This window comes from Dromiciops gliroides, chromosome 3, assembly GCF_019393635.1.
Source record: "Dromiciops gliroides isolate mDroGli1 chromosome 3, mDroGli1.pri, whole genome shotgun sequence".
NCBI classification, from domain to species: domain Eukaryota; kingdom Metazoa; phylum Chordata; class Mammalia; order Microbiotheria; family Microbiotheriidae; genus Dromiciops; species Dromiciops gliroides.
In genome coordinates this window covers 484,829,435-484,852,228 of record NC_057863.1, presented here as the reverse complement: position 1 = coordinate 484,852,228, position 22,794 = coordinate 484,829,435, and the positions used below count along the sequence as shown (strand labels likewise).

The 22,794-nt window shown below is 37.6% G+C and overlaps 1 protein-coding gene across 4 annotated transcripts in view; it reads right to left on the bottom strand.

Moving 5' to 3' along the window:
• Window positions 1–22,794, bottom strand: part of SPATA13 (spermatogenesis associated 13) — a 153,197-nt gene that overhangs the window by 5,576 nt on the left and 124,827 nt on the right. For all 4 annotated transcript variants that reach the window (XM_043994976.1, XM_043994978.1, XM_043994977.1 and 1 more), the window contains 8 exons: window positions 21,990–22,126; window positions 20,121–20,300; window positions 18,093–18,278; window positions 16,717–16,896; window positions 14,844–15,076; window positions 8,379–8,508; window positions 3,729–4,101; window positions 802–876 (listed from right to left, as the gene is read on the bottom strand). In XM_043994976.1, coding sequence (XP_043850911.1) covers window positions 802–876; window positions 3,729–4,101; window positions 8,379–8,508; window positions 14,844–15,076; window positions 16,717–16,896; window positions 18,093–18,278; window positions 20,121–20,300; window positions 21,990–22,126 — 1,494 coding nt within the window. The remainder of the gene's footprint in view (window positions 1–801; window positions 877–3,728; window positions 4,102–8,378; window positions 8,509–14,843; window positions 15,077–16,716; window positions 16,897–18,092; window positions 18,279–20,120; window positions 20,301–21,989; window positions 22,127–22,794) is intronic.

The following is a 22,794-nucleotide window of genomic DNA, read 5'->3' as shown; positions in this document are numbered from 1 at the left end:
AGCTAATAAGTGTGAAATGTCTGAGGTCATATTTGAACTCAGGACTCCTGGGCCAGGGCTTTATCCACTACGCCACCTAGCTGCCCCCCTTGTAATAATTTTCTGACCAGTCTCCTTGCCTCTTGTTCATTCTGTCTCCTATTCCATTCTTTACATCACTACCCTTGTAATCTTCCTAATACATTTCTTTAATCATGTTATCTGTCTGCTCAAATACTTTTAGTAGTGTCTTTACCAAATAGAGTAATAATTCCAAATCTGAAACCAACTACTTGCCCAACATTAGCTCACACTGCTCTTTGCTTATGCCCTGGACTGAAATGGTTCACTCCCAGATTTATATACTAAAGTTTCTCTTTTCTTTCAAGACCCAAAACAAGTGATATTTCTTATATAAAGTATTCTTTGATCCCCCTTCACTACCCAACTAGAAATCATCACTCCTTTCTCATATTTCTATTATTATTATTATTATTATTATTATTATCATGAACAGCAAAAATATCTCATGCCTATAACAACTTTTAATTCTGGGAAGTTGTGGAGTGGGTTCAGCAGTGTGCCCTTACTACTTTGTTGGAATTCGTGAATTTCAAAAATAGGAGTGTATTCAAAGGCAAACATAGATGATTTTTAAAATAATCTATTATTTTGGATTATTTATCATTTCACTTTTTTTTTTGTCTTCACAACTGTCTTCCATCTATCCAAATAGGTAAGACATGATTACATATGCATTATATATGACATGGTTTTTCAATGTAACATTTTAAAATCTGGAATTTGTTGATGATAACTTACCTTTTGACTTTCCATGGCCTGGTTTTTGAGCATTTAACATAGCAAGTTTCTTTTGAGATTCTGATATTTCCATTCCTGGATTGAAAGGGGAAAAAGAGAGAGAATTAATAACATATACATGCAAAGCTGACTGCATCTGTATGAGGGTTGTTTCATTTGTTCATCCATTCATCTATCCATCCACTCACCTACCCACCTAGACTTAGCCATTCCCTCATGCCTGAAATGAACTCCCTTCTCATTTTCTTCTATCACAATCTCTTTTCCTTCAATGCTTCACTCAAGTGCCTCTTCCTTAAGCCTTTCCTGTTCACCCCATGAATTAGTGGTTTCTAATTCCTCACATATTCCAGGAGCATTTCATCTGGATTTCTCTTTTGTTTCCTTTACTCCCTACCCACTTTATTATTCTCAAATGGATTCATGTTGTATTCTCTCATTAGAGTATAAGCTCTTTGTTGGCAGCGTGTTTCCATGTATTCCCAGGTTCTAGCACAGTGGCTGTCACAGAGAGGCTTAATAAATATTTGTTGAGTTGAATTTACTCCCCCTTAATAAGGAAGGTTCCACCACCCCCACCAACTAGCATAATGTGTAAGTTCCTTAGAAGAATTAGACTTAGTTTGTGGTCAGGGGTCTTGGCTTCTACTCAAGGACCTGTGCTTTCATTTTTCAGGGAGCTTGGCCTACATCAAATCCAGATCTCAGAGGCTGTGGGATCTTGCCAGAAAAACAAACAAACAAAAACAAAAAAAACCACCATTCTGGCACAGTAACTTCAAACTAAAAAAGCCAGCCACCTCATAATCAGCAGACACTGGGAAAATCAGAAGGCTAAGGAAAGACAAATGGCAATGATAGACTGAAAAGTAACTGGGGAACAGTGAAGAAAGATACATTACATTAAGTGTAATATATAATGCATGGGGCCTAATATTCATGAATGAAAGAGATGGGATAATGCACAGTTAGTTCTGGCTGGTCTAAAACTGCCTAGGCAGCAAACAAAACTTTAAAGAGCTTTGTGAAAATATCATTTAAAGGGGAATCATCCAATATAAGCTGGTATGGTCCACTTTTACAATTTCTGAATGGTAATAATGAAACCTCACCTTTACCTTGTAATTTATGGTTTACAAAGCACTTTCCTTCCAGCCACATTTGGAGGAAGAGAGGTCATATTTTACAGATAAGGGAACAGATACTCAGAGTGTCTAAGTGATTTACCCAGGGGCACACAGCTAGTAAGTGTAAAATGTTAGGACTTCTCAGAGCTGCTCTTTTCAAGAGTGGTCAACTTTGGGGGTTTTTTTGTTTCAAATTTGTGGTTTCACTGATATAGGAAATTCTCACTGAGGAGATACCAACTAAAATCTCACCTTCTACAGGAAACTTTCCCTAACCCCCCCCCCCTTAATTCTATTAATTATTTCCTATTTATCCTGTATGTAGCTTGCTTTGCATATATTTGTGTACATGCTGTCTCTCCCTTTAGATTGTAAACTCCTTGAGGGCAGGGACTGTCTTTTGCCTCTTTTTGTATCCCCAGAGCTTAGCGCAGTGCCTGGCACATAGTAGGCACTTAATAAATGTTTATTAATTGATTTATTGAAATGTCCTCAACCACAGCAGATTGATAAATGCTCTTCTATATAGTCTTTGAGAACTTTCGAGGAAGGGGGAGAAGGAGAGACGAGGGGGTTGTTACTTGTCCAAGGTCAGAAAGCCTGTATGTTTACATCAGAGACAGCACTTGAATTTAGGTCTGACTTTGATTGAGGCCAATTCTCTATTTACTCTGCTATTCTGCCTTTAAGGAGCATTTTCTCAATGAGACTGTTTGGGGTTCGTAGGGGTAGAATGTATGGGATGCAAAAACAGGGTTAAGAGAGAGGAAAACAGAACTTTTCTCTTTTTTTTAAATCCCAGAGTGGGAAAACTTGGATGAATTGACACAGAGTGAATTAATTAAGCAGAACTTAGACAAAACGTTTTGTGTGTTTTTTTTTTTTTTGGTGGGGCAATGAGGGTTAATTCACACAGCTAGTAAGTGTCAAGTGTCTATGATTGGATTTGAACTCAGGTCCTCTTAAATCCAGGGCTGATGCTTTATCCACTGAGCCACCTAGCTGCCCCCTTAGACAACAATTTAAACAACACCAATAGAAATGTAAAGAAAAACAACTTTGACACACTTAAGAATTCTGCTTACCACAATAACCAACCACAGTTCCAGAGCACTGACAAACACACTACTCAGTTCCTGAACAGGGACCCAAGATGCAGAAAGAGATGTACATTTTGGTTACAGTCAATTGTGAGAATTTATTTTGCCCCATTATGCAAATTTGTTATAAGGGATTTGTTTTTCTTTATATTTTTTTTTCCATCTGTGAGGAGAGTTAAAGAGAGGGGCGCTAGGGATAGAGATGTTAAAAAAAAAAGGTCAAATGAAAAAGGGTCACTGAAGCACGTTTTAAAACAAGCACAGAAGGGGCAGCTAGGTGGCACAGTGGATAAAGCACCAGCCCTGGATTCAGGAGGACCTGAGTTCAAATCTGACCTCAGACACTTGACACTAGCTGTGTGACCCTGAGCAACATCACTTAACCCTCATTGCCCCGAAAACAACAAAAACAAAACAAAATAAAAGCACAGAAAAGAAGGCAGGCCAGAAAGAAAAAATAGGACTGCTTTGATAGTTACATGTCGAATTTATCATATACCTTTGAGGAAAAACAAGCTGTATACAATGGATTTATGGTTTCATGTATAATCCTCTTTTTTCTCTTCTACTTTGTATGTGGAGATGCTCATTTTATTTGTTTTTTGTTAAATCTGGCACAAAAATAAATTATATTTGCAAAAGGAAACACACAAACGAAAATGAAAACTCCCTGGGGACTACTTAGCTCTCTGCTACTCACCCATTTCTTTGTCTTCCCGTACTCGTCTTCTTTCATCAGCACAGGCTTGCAGCCACCTGCCTTTATCCTCTTGCTTTTTGGCACAAAACAAATACACCTCTTCTGCTGATTTATTGATAATTTTGAAGGCATTCTTTACATTGATATTATAGTCCTTGTCCCGTCCATCCTCAATGTCCATCAACTCCATCTCATCCATGTCAATCCGGCCTTTGTAGTATAACATGTCACGCCTGAGGAGGTCCTTCTTGCAGAACACAAGCTGGTGGTCAAAGAGGAAGAAAGTTCTCTGCTGGCTCTTTCCTTGTTTTGTGATTCTGGTCAGTTCTCCTGAATGGATCAGTTCTGAACTGCGGTCTAAAATATTGAGCCCCTAGAAGGAAAGCAAACAGTTTAAAGAGACTGTGTTTATATAGGACAAACAGGCAGGCCTATTGACACTTACTGGATGTGCCACCTTGTATGAAGGATTTGGTAGTTGGAAACACCAATCCCCAGGAGGATACATCCCTGAGGGACAGGATCGAGCTTCCTCTGTCTTGTTCGTTCAGATGTGAAATTTCCTTAGGTGTTTTATATTTTTTTTAAATGTTATGGTAAAATATGGTGAGGGATCCTGGTTTATTTGAGGGAATAATCCATAAAGACATCAATCCTTTAGATGAATATGGAACTAGGTTAATATATTATATTATGTACAATAAGATGTGAGGATTAGTAGTGATTGGTAGCCTGTACAAACTCTCAAGAATGTCAGGGGAGGCTGGAGGGAATTGTTGTTGGTTTTTTTAATCTATTTATCTACACATCTATCTATGTGGGGATTATCACCAGTTGTCCTGACCTATGTCTTGTCATTGAACTCAGATGACCCTGGAGGAGAGAGTGAGACTGATAACTTTGCACAGCCCTGCTACACTTAACTCCAATTCACTAGCAAGTCAAGATGTCACCCTCCTGATGTCATTGATGGAGAAAGAAAGACAAACAAGGACAATCTATGTATATATCTATGTATGCAACTACCTATCTCTCTTTTGTTACTTTGCTCATTTGTTTATTATTTAGTTATTTGTTCATGTATGTATGTATGTATGTATGACTGGCTCTTTCCATCTTGCCCATACTGGAAGGGAAGCAATCATTCATGGTCCTAATTTCACTACTGATCTCGGCACTGGAATTTTGAAATGGTTCATTTCTGACCAGGGTCAGTTGTTCACTTTAGGTTGTCTTGTGGCCCCTGCTCCCAGGAGTTCATCTTATTGTCAGACATCGTGTACACACCCAGGTGGCTTTCACCTATTTTAATTCAAAACTCTAGATTTCAGTAAGTCCTCCAGCCTCAGTATCAGGGATTACAGCGGAGCATCCCCACATCTGGCAGGGCCATTGTGAACCCCCGAAATGACTCTCTGAGAGAGGGGGAGAGGGAAGGCTATAGAGAGAAACTGAGGCAATGTAAAAACAAAAGGTATCAATAAATATCTTTTTTAAAAAGTAAAAAGAAAACCTAGATTTTCTAAGTCAGGTAAACATAAGGGCACGAAATTGAAGTAGAAAGAAGCCCTCAGTCTTAGGATCTAAGGAACATAATAAAAGTTGTTAATGAATCTAAGAGTAAAGGGCTAATAATGTGTCACTCAGTGTCAGTCAAAAGATTTCACCAGTGTTATGTATTTTCTCTTCCTCAGGACAGGATGTAACTCCTCCAGTCTTCATAAGAGGCTGTGGCCAGATGAATTTATCTCCAGGTGAGCAAACTTCTATTACAGTTTAGAAAATGCTATTTCAGAGGTTTGGCTTTTATTCTAACTCAATGCAAATTGCATGAAACTTTTATATCCTGTAGTTGCTTAGGATGGGCTTTGACATAAAATGTGTTTCTCTTCAGATTTTAATAATGTGTATTTATTTGGGAGGCAGTGTGGTGCAATGGAAAGTGCCAAAGTATGTGGTACCAAAGGGCCTGGGTTTGAGCCCTGGTTCTATTACTTTCCTTTTGTTGTTGTTGTTTTAGTGAGGCAATTGGGGTTAAGTGACTTGCCCAGGGTCACACAGCTAGTAAATGTTAAGTGTCTGAGGCCGGATTTGAACTCAGGTACTCCTGACTCCAGGGCCGGTGCTCTATCCACTGTGCCACCTAGCTGCCCCCTTATTACTTTCTACCTGGTTAACTTTGGGCAAGTCTTGGACCTCAGTTTCTTCCCTGAGTACAAACCCAGCATGGGAAGGTTCAGAAGCTTTTCTATCATTGTTGAAATGCCCCTATTGAAAACGCACAGCCAGAGAAGCTGTGCCTATTCAACCAACCCTGTATTCTTGCTGAATATCCTTTCCATGCTTTGTCCAATTTAGCTTGCTTTTGCTATGAGTGTCTCATTTTGCTTCAGTCCCAAATCTGTACTACTAGACCCGTCCTGAGTCAGAGGTGTTCTATGGTATTTTCCCCAGCACCTAGCATAGTACTTTGCTTATAGTAGATGTTTAATAACTATTTGTTGACTTGATTTCAACTAAAACCAATGAATGGAAATGTATTTCTGCTCAACATAAGAAAGAATTCCTAACTCTCTAAAAATAAATAAATAAAAGGGCTGACTTATGAGATAGTGGGGCCCTTCATCTGGAGCTAAAAGTCTGGTTGGGGACGTTGTAGAATGGTGATGTCAAACACAAATAGAAACAGGGGCCACTAAACTGTATGTAAGGTTGCCTGGTGGTCACATCTTAACTAAGGAAACTCCATGTTAATATTGTCAATGTTTTATTGTATTTTTATTTACTTTGTTTAATATTTCCTAATTACATTTTAATCTGATTCAGGTCCCCTGTGGGATTGCTGTGGGCTTCAATTTGGCCTATGTGTGTTTGATACCTCTGTTGTAGAATGCATTTGTGCACTGGATATAGAATTTGACTTGATGAATAATGGTACAATGGAAACACATTTAGTTGGTAGAGATTTAGTTCAAACTCTAACTCTGATACTTATGTATACAATTCTGGATAAATCATCTAACTTCTCTAACTTTTACCCAGCTGCAAAATTGGGATAAAAATATCTGTACCACCTCCCTCACAGGACTGATGTGATGGAACTGCTTGGCAAACCTTCAAGTGTTATAATAAATGTGATTTTATGGTTGTTGTTTTTGTTGTTGTTATTATTGGATGATCTTGAAGGTCCATCTCTAAGATACTGCTTAATGTTGGTGACATTGGAGGAAGGAGGTATCACATAGAGAATTACTAAAGTCCCTTCCAATTCTATGATTTTAAATTTGAACAATTTGAAACTTCCATGCACCAGGGTGTATTAGGAAGACTATTCTGTCAATTTGCTAAATATTGTGTTGCTCATATATTTAAGACACTATTCTCAATGTTATGAGGGATACCATCAGTAGAACATAGTTCTTGCTGTCTAAGCATTTACAATATAGGAGGGAGCATAATAAAGACATGCAAATAACAATAGTGCAAGACAAAATATAAGGAGTACAAAGTGCTGTAGGAATTAGAGAGGAGGGAGAAATCACAACGATTAGGAATGGAGAATATGGAAAAGGTAGCATTTCAGAAGAGGATTAAAGGACCAGCAGGTGGTAGGCCTCAATAGTCTATAAACCAAGAACTATACAGCAGAAGGGATGGAAAGAACGTTATTAGAGCCATATATGACTGGGGGAAAATGGGTTGGTGATATAATGAGAGTATTCTCCACTGATATTCATATAATGTCCAAAGATCTAGAGAAAGACCCTAATGCATTGGGAAGACCACTTGTGGGGGAATTACAGGAGAACATGGCTGAGAGTTACAGAAGCTGGATGGGTATAGAGGGGTTACAGTCTATACCGATGGAGAGAATACCCATGTTGATAAAACCAGAGACCCACTGAAGTAATGGAAAGAAACTGGTAGAAATGTGCAAGATGGAGTAGTATCGTGGAAAGCCTAGAGGCAGGGGTGGGGGGTTACTACTCAGGAAGCTATTGTCCTAATGCAGATGAGAGGAAAGGAGGGTTCTGAAATAGGGTGATGCCAGTGGGGCCTGAATGCAAGTGATGCTCTGCAGGTGGTCTGGCAACTGATTTGTTTTAAGGGAAGAGGAGAAGAAGGAAGGGTCAAAGATGAAACCCACATGATGAAGCTGGGTGCCCGAGAGAGGTACCATTAATAGAACCTCCATTAGACAAAAGGCTAAACTATCAGGAACTCCCAGACTCAGTCATCTGTGTTGAGAAAGTCTATTTCCATTACAGGAATGAAAGGCCAATCAAGAACTCATTCCTGCCCATCTAAGGCCCAGAATTTCCAAGCCAGACAAAACACGTTTGGTTTAAAAACAATTCTGGGGGGTATCAGATTGATCTGCCCTCAAGTAACATCTCTGCAGTTCCAAAGACCTGTCTGCCAATTTAGACTGGTTTTCATTGAGTCAATGATTAAGATGAGCAGGGGGACAAAGTTAATGCAAATAAAGCAACTGACTCCTACAGCTCAATAAAAAATTATTAAAATATTTATATCATAAGAACACCATATACTAAGAACAAATCACAGAATATAAAGTATGTCATCAGGAAAATAGACAGAGGGAGAGGGCGTGGACCAGTGTGGGGGTGGGGCAGGGTTAGCACTTACCTCCCAGCCCACAATGGACACTTGCCAGCGTGCTATCTTGTCTATACTCTCTAACTTGCGTTTACGCTCGTTGATTAAGCATGCTACATTCTTCATGGTCTCATATGCTGCCTTTATGTTGTTGTAATCACTGAAAAAGGGGAGATTGGTTTTAATAACATAATATTATGCCAAGAAAAAAACAACAGCTGCTAAGATAATCACCTAAGTCACTAAGGCTTAGTCACAGCAAGACTTTGGACCAAATGGCAAGTAAACAGTTACTGTTTTCTATTTTGTGGTCAGTTCTGAATAAGCTATAGTCTACAGACATTAAGTGAGCTGACTGAGGGACTATAATTCAAAATCCTCACCCACAGAATGTATTCATTCATTAGCCAGAAAGCCACATGAATGAAAGTGAATTCCACCCAGTAATAAGCTTTTTCACAACAAGCATGCATTTTTCTCCTTAAGAAAGAAAATCTGTTTTGTTTTGTTGTTCTTTCAATTCTGTTCCATTATGCAAAATACTTTCAAAATCTTTCAGTTCTTTAGGGACAAAAAAACCCCCAACTCTCAACATCAGCAAGTAACTGATAAACAGATCAACAAGAATGAGATTGCTTTCTGCAGTTAGGCACAGAAATGCAAATGTTCATTTGACTCTATGTATAAGCTTTAATTTACAGTGTCTCCTCTGTATTTTGGTCAAGCCAAATGAAACTTAAATGGCTTCTCCCCAGCCAGTTTCTGGATTCTCCAGGCAGCATAGTGGACTAGAAAAGGCAACAATATGGGAATCATAAGAAATGAGTTTTGGTCCTGGTTCTTATATTTGTTATCTGGTTAATTTCCCTAAGCGTCAGCTTTCTTATCTGTTATATGGGTTAACCACTCTTGTATGACCCATCTCACAGACCTGTGAAGAAAAAACCTTTTGTATCCTTTAAAACACTATATACATGTTAGTTAGTATCATTTTCCATGTGTACCACTTTATGTAGAAGCATAGGTCCTAGAAGAATGGGCAGTGGAATTCTTGTCTGCACACAGGCCATGCAATGCATTGGCATGGTTCACATGTTTAAATGTTCTCCATCATTTTCAAATTATACAGACATAGCCCCTAGCCTCTTCCTTAGGACTAAAAACCCTGGTGAGGTTGGGGGAGAGAAGAGGGGGAGCTAGTTAGCCAACTCTGTTTTCTATTTACAAACACAATAAATAGCACAGCTCCTGGAAAATCCCAGGCCCTTTCCCACACAAAGCAGGCACTGCTGTCAAGATAACTGTTTTCTGAGTAAAATCAACAAGAGTACAGAAACAAACTCAGAGACCAAGGCCAGAGAAGCAAGAAATTAAAAACAAAAAGACAAAAGGCAGCCATAGAAATATCCACAGTAGTGACCAAAAGATGGTTTTTTTTCTAGAGTAATGGAGAAAAAATGTAGATGATTCATGTGTCCCTGCCATCTTCATCTATTCAACCCACAAACTTCTCCAAGGTCAGAAAAGTAGCAAAGTTCAGTCTTTTTTGATAATGCTGACAGTTAAATTGACTAGTCTATTATTTGGTCATGGATGATAGTAAAGGTCCTTCTAAGAGAAGAAATTTTTCACTTTTTCTTTCCAAATGGGGCTTTAAAATTTAGCTAACATTGTACAATACTAATATTTAGAGGCAAGAATTTAAAATGCCTTCCTTCTTTCCTTCTTTCTTTCCTTCTTTCCTTTCTTCCTCCTGCCCTCCTTTCCTTCCTTCCTCCTTTCTTTCCTTCCTCCCTCCTTTCCTTTCCTTCCTTCACTCCTTCCTTCCTTCCTTCCTTCCTTCCTTCCTTCCTTCCTTCCTTCCTTCCTCCCTTCTTTCCTTTCCTTTCCTTTCCTTTCCTTTCCTTTCCTTCCTTCCCTCCTTCTTTTGAAGACTAAGTATCACATAGTTCATTTTTTGTAGCAGATATCTAAGAATGTCTCTTATCAACTTAATATGTCCTTCTAGGCATCTCTTCTATAGTTTCCTTTTACTTTGCCATTCTGGAAATGTTTCAATAATGATAGTTTCACCAATCTGGAACTTTCCTTATAAATTCCCAAAATGTATTATTTATTTGAGAATTTGCTATTTTTTCCAATGAATTTGTTTTCTTTTTCCATAAGGTAAAAAATAAGTGAGCAATTTATAAGACATTTTAAAAATGAACAACTTTGGAGACAGCTAGGTGGCGCAGTGGATAGAGCACAGGCCCTGGATTCAGGAGGACCTGAGTTCAAATCCAGCCTCAGACACTTTACACACTTACTAGCTGTGTGACCCTGGGCAAGTCACTTAATCCCAATTGCCTTACCAAAAAAAAAAATCAATAACTTTGAAAGAATTAAGACCATTGACCAATTCAATTATGAATCTTGACTCCAGAGAATGAATGCTGGATCACTGAGACAGAGCCAACGGAGGAATTTGTTTTGTTTTACTCTGAATCTTTGTGACAATGGTTTTGTTTTTCTTTTTTCCTCCATTAGAGTAAGAGAGAGAAAAAACAGATTTTTGTTCATTGAAAAATCAATTAAATTTCTTAAAAAGTAATGGTTAACTTTTTTCTCTTGCTATATATTAGCAAACTATTTCCCTTATCCTACATTCTTTAAGCCACTTTCACATCAATTCTTCAGTCCATTGTGTTATATTCAATTACTGCCCTCCTTCAACCCAAATCTAATTTCAAGAAGGGGAGTATGGCTAGAGAGAAGATAAAAGAGTCAATCCCTTCTTTTGTATTCGGCAAAACTATGTACTGAGGGTAGTTAATTTGATTATTTTGCTGGATATAGTCCCTCAGAACCAGAGCTATTATGCTTTTGAGGTTAGCATCCTATAGATACAATCCATTCCCTCCCACCTTTCTTACTGCAGCTATAGAGGTTACACTTTCAATGCCTGGTTACATTTGTTGACTAAAGCATAAGGATAGAGAGGCCAAAGTCAGGCATTTGACCACTCCCTCCCAACAAAACTGTTTTTAGCCATATGAGTTAGACATCATGGCTACCGAGGTTTACTTTAACTCTGAAATACCATGCTCTCACAAATATGTGCTATGGCTTGCCAGGAGAACCAAGGGTGAAATTGTTTATGATTCAATAAAATTAACCCATTAATAGTACTTGGAGGCAAAGTAACACTCATGTGCCATTGTGCTAGACTGTCCTCCACTTCAGGTTCCTACTGGTGTAGCATCTCTTTTATAATCATGTCTGTTTCCGTATAAACATGAAAAGGTTTACTGTTACTAGTTAACACATCTCTTTAGCTCTTCTATAACGATTCAAAAGACTCCAAGTTGAAAAGAACAATGCAAAACTCCAAGGACTCAAGGGGGAGGCAGAAAGAGAAAAAAAAATGTGTGTATGTTGTTGTTCTAGTTCAGTAGCAACTGAGCATCAGAAGGTAGGGACTTCTTAAATAGCCAGGAAAGCTCAGTCAGTAATTTAGCCTGGAGTGAGAATAAAAATTGAGGACCAGAAAGTCCAGAAAGCTCTCAGATGACCAGGATGGCTAGACTGTGTCGATCAAAGCAGAGTAGTGCTAGATAGAGGCTTTCCAGGAAGACAGCCATAATCATCTTGAACTAGGAATAGGATAGACTTAGGTGGCTAGACAGAGGTATCTAAACACAGAAAGATATACTCTAATTTAGACTCTGTATCTACTCCATATATCTTTAATTGCTTATGCTTATGTTTATGCCTTCATAAAATCTCAATTTTGTGATAAGTAAAGTTTATTGCAGTTAATATTGTTATAAACAAAAATTATTTTAAAAATGATAAGACTGGTGGGACTGTGGGAAAATCGACTCTCTATTTGATAGTTTTTAGGACTACCGATTGGTAGAAATCTTTTGCAGAATAATCTGGCAATAAACAATGAGTCATAAGAAGTACTCATACCCTCTGACCCAATAATCCTTTTGCTGGGACTATATCCTAAAAATATCATTAGAATGGGGGAAAAAAAAGATAGCTTCTTGGTGTAATTATGAAGTGGTCCAACCATTTGGGTAAAAAAATTGGAATTTTGAAAGAAAAGTGATTATGCTCTTTGGTCTAACAGTCTTGGGCATGTGCCCAAGAAAGTCAAGGACAAAAAAAAGTTTCATATTTATTAAAATATTCATACCGGCATTTTTGTGGCTAAAAAAACCGGTTGGAAATTTTGATATATAAATGTAATCAAACTTTGTGGTCCCATAAGAAACAATGAACATGCATAGCTGAAATTGGAAAGACTTATGTGAACTGATTTAAAGAGAGCTGAATCAGGAGAATATACACCATGACTAAAAGAATGTAGATGAAAACAACACAGCTGAATTCATATTAAATGCAATGACTGAAATGCAATATGAATACAATTCCATTTCCAAAGGATAGAAAATGAAATGCTCTCCTCTCATGGGATAGGTGTAGGAGGGAGGGAAAGGGGAGAGAGGACACAGGATTATGGGTGCTGAATAGGGCAGACATGGTTGCTGAATTAATTATGGAGTGGGGAGAGGAAGAGGGAGAAAATATAGAGAAATTATTACAATGTAAAATGATCATTTGTATCAGTACAACTCTTTTTTTTTAAGAAGAAAAAAGGATCTAGCTACATAAAAACATTCATAACTTTTAAGAAGAAAAACTGTAATAATTGGGGAATGGTCAAATAAATTATAGTATATTATTATAATGGAATATTATGGCACCATAAAGTGAAGAATATATGAAGATTTATAAGAAATATATGATCAGCAGAACCAGAACCACACAGTCTATGATTATATTTTTAAAGAAAAAAAGATCAACACATCTTTATAAGTACAAAGATATTGACTATGCATATTTGTTACAAGAACTTTGTTTTTTCTTTCTTTTTTTCTAGTGAAGTGGGGGTGGGAGGGTAAGAAAATAGATTTCTCTTTCTTTTTTAAAAATAGAAAGATGGGGTGGAGGTGCTCAGATGTGAAATGTTGCACGTACTTTCAGATGAGGTCACTGTATTATTAATTTTACTTAACTATTTTACTTTGTTTCAAGAGATCTCATACAAAGTCAAAGTAATCTGCAAATGTCTGCTGTAATACTAAAATAACATATACCAAAAGAAAATTTTTGAAAAGTACAAAAACATATTTTTAGGAGTGGACATAGAAAAAAATGTAGCATTTTTGGTTTTGTTTTGATAAAATATAAGAAATTTTATATTTTTTAAATAAAAAAACATTAAGTGGTTTAGATGTCAGGGTTTTACTTGGAGATTTACTCTGTATTTGGTTTATTTATTTCTTAAAATTGTTGTGGATATTGCTTATTAACAATAAAAGAAAATTTTAAACCTTCAAGGATTAACCTAAGAATGTTGCTATAGTCAGGATACAGAAGATAAGGAGCAGGGGTCAGGAGATAAAGGAGATCAAAGCCACAGAATGTTGATCTATTCTATTCTATTCTATTCTATTCTATTCTATTCTATTCTATTCTATTCTATTCTATTCTATTCTATTCTATTCTATTCTATTCTATTCTATTCTATTCTATTCTATTCTATTCTATTCCATTCCATTCTATTCCATTCCATTCTATTCCATTCCATTCCATCCTATTCCATTCTATTCCATTCCATTCCATTCCATTCCATTCCATTCCATTCCATTCCATTCCATTCCATTCCATTCCATTCCATTCCATTCCATCTTCTCCTGTCTCCTGGAAGGGAGATTGTGGCTTCTCCTTTCTTAGCCCCCACAATGTTTAACTGTAACTGCAAGGGATTCTGAAGTGCTTCTATAACAGTGATCTTCAAGTATAAACAGGATTGTAGTGACATTTTCATTACCCTTGGATTTGGACAGAAATCCAACAAAATCTGGAGGCAGCTCATTGGCACAGTGGATATAGTGCCATTCCTAGGGTCAGGAAGACTCCTCTTGAGTTCAAATCCAGTCTCAAAACACTTACTAGCTGTGGGACCCTGGGCAAGTCACTTAACCCTGTTTGCCTCAGTTTCCTCATCTGTAAAATGAGCTAGAAAAGGAAGTAGCAAACCACTCCAGTATCTTTACCAAGAAAAACTCAAATGGGGTCAAAAACAGTCAGACAAGACTAAAAATTGACACAACAACAACCAACAAAATCTAAAGGTGCCTAAAATAATTAATGATAGTAATAGCTAATATTTATATAGTGCCTTTAGGGTTTAGAAAGGGCTTTGCAAACATTATCTTATTTGATCCTCACAACAATACTGGAAAGTAGGTACTTTTATGATCTAGGTGACTTGCCCAAGGTTACACAACTCAGTATCTGTGGCTGGATTTGAAGTAAAGTTTTCTTTCAGGATTTCAGGCCCAATTCTCTATCCACTTAGCCCCCTAGCAGCCTCTACTAAGTTACCAATAAATGATTATTCCTGAAGTAGCTCTCTAGCCTTCCAAGTTTCCTTACCTGTGCTCTTGAGTGGTGTACTTCAGTAACTCAGCCAGCTGCAGAGGGTATTTGCAAATCTTCTGAACCGGAGTAAGGAGAAACCCATCAATGGCTATGTCAATCATCTGCTGAAGCAGGCGGCAGGCTTCAAAGAAATGCCTGTACTTTCCCTGCTTCATCAGGTTGGAGAGCTCCAGGCAGGCCCCAGGATGGTTATTACAGTATTCGGAATAGATGGCAAAGCCTTCTTGCTGTAAAGAAAAAAAAACAGAATTGGATTACAAAGCTGGGGTTCGTGTTAACAGGGTGGCTAAGGAATGGGGTGACTACACTGATGACCTTGGTGGGCATAGTTAGTGATTTCAACCAAATGGCACAGTGGATAGATAAAGTGCTGGGCGTGGAGTCACAAAGGCTCATCTTCCTGAGATCAAATCCAGCCTCAGACACTTACTAGCTGTGTGACCCTAAATGGGGTCACAAAGAATTGGACATGACTGAAATAACTGAATAACAAAAACAAGCAGACCCACCTCTGTGAAAACTTTCTGACCACCCCAACCAGAATCAAGCTCCTCTCCCTTTAAAGTACTTATTGTCTTATATCACATTTGATATCTATTATTTATAACTTTATATTCGAAGCAATCTTTCCATGTCTATAGACAACTAGGCCATACGCTCCTTAAGAAAGGGGACTCCTTTCTCACAGTACATAACACACAGAAGGTGCTCAATCTATTGATTTAATTAGCTAATTTACAACCAATTTGAGGATAAAAGTATTACTGTTTCAGAGCTGGAAAGGGCCTTGAAGGATATCCAGTCCAACCTTCTCATCTTACAGAAGAATAAAATGAGGCACAGATGTTGCCCAAGGTGACACAACTAGTGAATGTCTGGGGCAGGATTTGGATTAATTTTCCTGATTCCAGGGTCACTGCCCTATCAACCACTCCATGTAAGCATAGGCTTGGTACTGCATGGTATCTTGGAGGTTGTATAGTTCAGAGTAGCCTAAAGCCAAAACAAGATTAAAAATTGGGAAATTCTTAACAAAATAAATAAAAATACAAAACAACATAGATGATATGTGGTTTTCTAAGTCAATGTGTGGCCTGTACGAATCTCTCCTATTTGAGTTTGATACCTAATTTAGCTTCCCTCATTTCAAATGAACATTGAAGTCTGGAAAGATTAAGAGTCTCACCTAAGGTTACAGAAACAAAAGTTTGCATAAAATTGACGATCAAGTACATCTTTCAGATGGGGCTGGGGAGCAAGTATCACATTACTCTTTTGCTAGGGAGGGCAGATTATTACACCCCTCTTTCCAAAAAAAAAAAAAAGGATCAACCAAATAATAAATTATTTAAGTACATTAAAAACAGCTTTTACGAAATTAGCCTTAAACAGAATACCCTTTAAGTTTAAGGAAAAACCATACACCAGTGTAGCAGGGGCAAGCTAGACCTCTAAGATTTTAGATGCTTTCTGAAATGAGGTTGAAGGGAGAGACCCCAATGGCAAAATGTAGTAAAATATTGCCCAACTACAAGTTTCCTAGAGAAACTGTCCACACATATCCATCTCTATAATTACATTTGACAGAAGTCATTCCAAATGTGACCCTATGATTTCTAAATCCAAGATGGTGGAAAGGTTTTTATTTACTTTTAATGAACTCAAGGTATTTCATTAGATTTTTTAAAAAATGTACTTTCTACAATTGTACCCTGTACAAGCTAATCATTGTATATATTTTTAAAGAATTATAGCTATATGTCATGAAAATATAACCACCTGCATAAATGAACAAGACCTCTTCATGGTAAAATCAAACTTTTGGAAAACTACTAATCTTATTTTAATTAGCTAATTAGTAACATACGTGTTGAAGAAAGCAGGATCCTATTTCACTCAGATGAGGTTCTTCTTTATTGTACTGCTTCTCAAGATCTTTCAAGAACTTCCTTTGGAATTTGTAAATCTCTTCAATGTTTCCAAAAATGGTACCCAGTTGTGCAACAGTGAACATTCCTGTATGTTTGCGACACTGCCGAATATAGCCCTGAGGGGAAATAATGTATTTTTGATGAATTTTAAAAGGACTTCCATTGAAGTAGCCCTTTTGAATATTTTGACTTTTCAGGCCTCAGGGGAAAACCAGGGTCTCTCTTTTGGGGTTTCTACGGTGATAATACCATGTCCTCAATTAGGGAGCTCTTAAAAATATTCACAAGTAACTACAGAAATGCCAGGAAAAAAAGCAAAGAAAATAATTTAAGGAACAGCATAAAAGTTCTAGATCAAACCTCTAAAACAACTTGCTTAATTTCCAGGGTGGGAGCTCACAATTTCTATTGTCATCTTTCTCTGAACTATTCAGACCACTGGTCTTCCATCTCTATTTCTATTTCACAGACTAGAAAACTTGTCAGAATAGAGGATATCTTCCCTTGCTGAAGAGCCAGTTCAACACTGCACTACTAATCATGACAGCCAAAAAAGAATAAAAAGATTAAGTGTATCCAGTAGATGTTGTCCAATTATCCCATCATTACATTTCTAATTTACCAACATCATTTATTATATAGCACAAATATAGATCTTTAAGAGTAACAACCGGTGCATCAAAAGCCTAAGTGTCATTTGGTCCATATTTGTCAGAGACTGCTTTAGAACCCAAGTTTTCCTGGCTCCTAGTTTAATTCTTAATCCACTATATGCAATACTGTCTTTCATGTAGCCAATATTTATCTCTAAAAGAATAGACTAACTGTACTACTTTATGATGACTTATTTTTCTCTGCAATACACATTTCCCCTTCCCAAATCCATAATTGAAGTAAGTTTCATTTATAAAGAAAAGCTGTTCTCATCAGCAGGTCAAGTACCACCTAAGTATCATCTTATGCAGCAGGTAAGTCAGATTGTAGATGAGCCAACTTGATCATCTCAGTTGGCAAACGAGCCACTTCATCTCTGTGGGTTTTTAAACCCTCATCTGTACAACAAGGGGTTGGACTAACAAATATCTACAGTTCCTTTTAGCTTTAAAAATACCATGATCCTATGGCCTCATGAGTACTTTTAGGAGTTCAGTTCTAAGATAGATCAATGAATAATGTACTTTAAAAAGGGATGACTCCAATAGCCAAAATAAAAGACACAACCCCTCAAAGCAAGAAATTTTATGGCAACACTTGGTCCAAACACCTTATGTAAAATTAAGCCCAATAGAGTCAATGGGGCCTGCTAGTCTACCTCACAGATGTCTTTGAGATGTTTGATATAGACTCGTTCGGTGTTCATGATCTCTTGTATAACATTGGTCCTCATCTGGTCTTTGTTTTCTGAATGTTTCTGGCGGTGCTTCCCAGCATCTGAATCTTGCTCTTCACCCTGAGTACTGCTGGAATTCTCTGAAAGTTCTTCCTGATTGACTCGTAACTGCCATCAAAATAGAAGGAACAGCTGGCTTAGAGTAAGAGATTGTCACAAAACTGAGCCATTTAACTTCTATTTCTCTGTTGTAGTGAAAATAGCTTATGAACATTGTTAGAAAGCATTATATTCAGCAAGGTTCTCCCCAGTCCTCTATGTTCTTAGCTATGTTATAATGATAGAATAATTGGCATCAGGTGCCAAGGGAAATACAGGGGTAGCATAATGGTCATGGCCCATGCCATATTTCAGTCCTTGGCAATTTATTACACATTGTAGGTACTTGCTAAGTGTTTGTTGAATTGAATGTCATATTTTCTATTACAATTACAATTTTTAACTTCACTATTTTTACATTTTATTTGGGGGTGCTTTGGGGGGAGGAGAATTGGTGTTTTGTTATTTTTTTCAGGACAATGAGGATTAAGTGACTTGCCCAGGGTCACATAGCTAGAAAGTGTCAAGTATCTGAGGCTCACTTTGTAATTTTTTAAAAAATTAATAATTGTTATTTAATGCCAAGAATTTTATGGGTTATAAATCACAATAAATACATAAATTATAAACTATCTAATTCTAGAAATGATGAGATATGACACAATGTCCTTTCATCTTTATAGTGCCTCTCAAATTCCTAGAGATGGATATGCCCCTCTTGACTGCTAACAATGACCAATGAAGCAAAGTACTCCCTCCAGCATTCCCTGTGATAGGTCCCATCAGTTACCTCTACTGAATTTCACATGCACGCCACTCTTCTTATTCTTTCTTATGGGGCCTATTCTCCTCTAAGTTTTACTTTAAACCCAGTGTATTTAATTTCATTCACATTTACTTAAGGAATAGAGGATAGGGGTTGGACCTGTGATTTCAATTATTGAGGAGGTTCCCTTTACCAGTGCAGTTTGGCACCTCCTCTGCAATTTATAGTCTTAGACACTTGCCTAGATCACCCAGAGGTCAAATGACTTGCCCAGAGTCACAAAGCCAGGGTGTGTCAGGAGTAGGACTTGAATCCTGGTCAGGAGGCCATCTCTCTATTCATTATGCCATATTACCTCTCAATTCATTTAAACATTTATTAAGGACCTACTTGGTAGAAGGTACTATGAAACTTATTAGTTTAATTTCTTTTCTTTTCTTTTTTTTTTTTTGCAGGCAATGGGGGTTAAGTGACTTGCCCAGGGTCACACAGATAGTAAGTATCAAGTGTCTGAGGCCGGATCCGAACTCAGGGACTCCTGAATCCAGGGCCGGTGCTTTAACCATTGCACCATCTAGCTGCCCCCAGTTTAATTTCTTTTCATGCCCTAGATCTGCAGACCAGGAGTGGATAAGAACAAGTGGAAGAGAATTCCACCACTGCCAAGAATTAAATTTTGTCAGGGAAAAACAAAACAACTATCAAACAAAGAAGACCAGTGGAAGAGGAATTAGGTTTCTTTTGTTTTGGCCCCAGAGGGCAAAAATAGGAGCAATGCAGAGAAGCAGAGTTAGATTTAATTTAAGGAAATATTTCCAAATTTAAGCCCTGTCCCAAAGCCCACTGATATAAGATTCTCTTCTTATTGATGAAGATGAATTCCCTGTCCTGCATGAGAAGAAGCTAGAGATGTCTATTCTGCTTCCCAACACTAACAATTGGAGTTATACAAAGGGGCAAAGGGTGGCCTTACACCTTCACTGAAGCTCTTCAAGCAAAGGTTGGATAAGCAGTCATGGAGTATGTTATAAGGGAATTCTTGTTCAAGTATAAGGTGGCCTAGACAGCCTTTAAGGTCCCTCCCAGTTTTGGAAATCTGTTATTTTGCTTCTGTTATCTAAAGATAGAAAATGTTCTACACTTACCCTGACAAAGCTAGCAGGAAACCAGGCTTCCTTATCCTCATTCCTGCCCCACCACCAGTCCTTATTAGAGGCTTCCAGTACTTGGATGACATCTCCAGCTTTGAAGCCCAGTTCCTGATCATCCATGGTCACATGATCCCACAGAGCTTCCGCACATACCACGTTGCCATCACTGATCAGCTGCACAGAGACACAAACACACATTTAAGTGTAAAAGCACCTATAACTTCCTCAAATATAGAACATATCCTATAGTTCTCTTCCAAACTATCTACCACTGGGGTGGACATCATAATTTGTGGTTGGGTTTAGAATAGGATTTGAGACCTCATTTTTTTTCTTTTGGCCCAGACCTGTGATACCAATAAAGTTGTAGCAAACTCCTGTTAAGGAAACTGCTCCCCACCAATGCAGATCTGCAATTACTCTGCAACTCGGTCTTCAGTAAGTAACTTGGGGCAGCAAGAGGTTACGTGATTTCCCTAGGTTCACAGCCAGTGGGTATCAGAAATAGGACTTGAAGCAGTGTCCACCTGACTGCAAGGTAGGTTCTCAAACCATCATATAACATTGCCTTTTTGCAGAAATAACACCAGGCAGAGTTTCTCAGACACTCTTGAAGGATTCCCCCAAACCCTGAAAGAGAAAAATCTCATTGACTTAGGAACACTGCTTATCTTAAATGCAATGAAAAAGCATGCTGGAGTGCCAAAACAGATATAACAAAGTCCAAATCTATGTGTAAAAATGTACCCAAGAGTTCACATTTTTTTTTGCAGGCAACAAGGGTTAAGTGACTTGCCCAGGGTTACACAGCTAATAAGTGTCAAGTGTCTGAGGCCAGATTTGAACTCAGGTCCTCCTGAATCCAGGGCCAGTGCTTTATCTACTGCTCTACCTAGCTGCCCCCATGAGTTCACATTTTACTCACAAAATATCTCCTCAAGGCATTAATCAACATGTCTAAACTATGGTTTAAGATACTATTTTAACAAGTTTGGTTACCTGGTGTTTTAACCCCTAATAAATTAAAATGGGGTAAGAAAAAGGCATTGGAAGATAGCTGTTTTTTAAAAAAAAAAAACATCTAAAAGCCTAGTTGCAAAGAAGCCAAAATGTTACAGAAATCAGTAATTATCTATAAAATGGGGATATGAACAATACCTACCTCATAGACTTGTGAGGATCAAGTGAGATAATATATCTGTAAAATGCTTTACAAACCTCAAAGCATTATATACTTGTTAGCTATTGTTATTATATCACATCTATAAAATGGGGTAATAATAGCACCTACCTCTCAAGGTTGTTGTGAGAATAAAATGAGATAATATTTGCAAAGTGTTTTATAAACTTTAAAGTGCTATATAAATGCTAGCTATCACCACCACCAGCACCAGCAACATCAGCCCTACTACTACTACTACTAGTACTACTACTACTAGGAAATGCACAGTACAATAACTGCTGTTCATGGTGACATCCTGGAGTCATCAAGGAAATATTTAGCTATGTTCAATGCATTCTGGGTTCCCCTTCTCCCAAGTACTTTCTATTTAAAAGATACATATATGATGTTTCTTTGGGCAATTTTCATGAGAATTTATTTAAACAAACAAAGAAAAAAAATCCTTTGGTGTTTCAAAGGATAAGCCTTAGGTACCCAGAAAATTCCCTTAGGCATAGCACCTACTCCACTGTCCAACCACAGCAGGTAAATGAAGTGTCCTTGTAGTAGCAGTCGTTTAGAAACCTTAATGTGGCTACATGATTATAAAAACCAGCATGGGAGAGATTGAGATTCTGAACAGATGATGAATCTTAAATAGAAGTACTTGTCAATTAAGGAACAAGATTCTCCCACAGTACCTCATTGATGGCGAGCTGTTCTCCCCCAGGCTGTAAGTATCTGGGACTGGCTTGACAGAGCTCTTCATAACTGTAATCTTCCTCACTTCCATTGTCATCAACTAAGGCTGAAGACTCTGTAGCTCCATCTGTAGAAACTGAAACAAAAGTTGCCAAGGAAGAATGAATGGCTCACCAAGTAAGCAATAACATGAAATCATGGCTTAGATTTCTACCAAGGGAAGATAAGCATTATTTTTTAGCCATAACTCAAAATATAAGAAAATTTGTCTGATGTTGGCAGGGGAGAAGGGAGGGAGGGAAAGAGAATAAACGTTTCTAAAGCATATAATATACATTTCTAAAGCCAGGCACCAAACTAAACTCTTTCTACCAAGATTATCTCATTTGATCCTCACAAAAACCCTTCAAGGTAGTTTTATTATTATCCTCACTTTACTGTTAAGGAAACTGAGGCAAACAATGCTTAAGTGACTTGCCCAAGGTCACATAGCTAGTAAGTATCTGCAGCCAGATTTGTATCTAAGAAAAGGGCACAATTTCTGATACGAACTGATGCTAAATAAACTAAAAGAAAACAAAATAACATAACATAAATAATTAAAATAATAAATAAAATAGTTTTCTTCTGTGAGAATGGGACCATTTCAGGTAGCATATATGACATTACAAAATATGTTATTCTGTACATTAAAAAAATTTTTAAATTATATGGGATGAAGCTTAACAGCCAAAGCCCCAAAACATATCTAATGAAACCCAAATGTGGGGAGTAATGTTGTCAAGTAATTTGTTACTTAGCTTT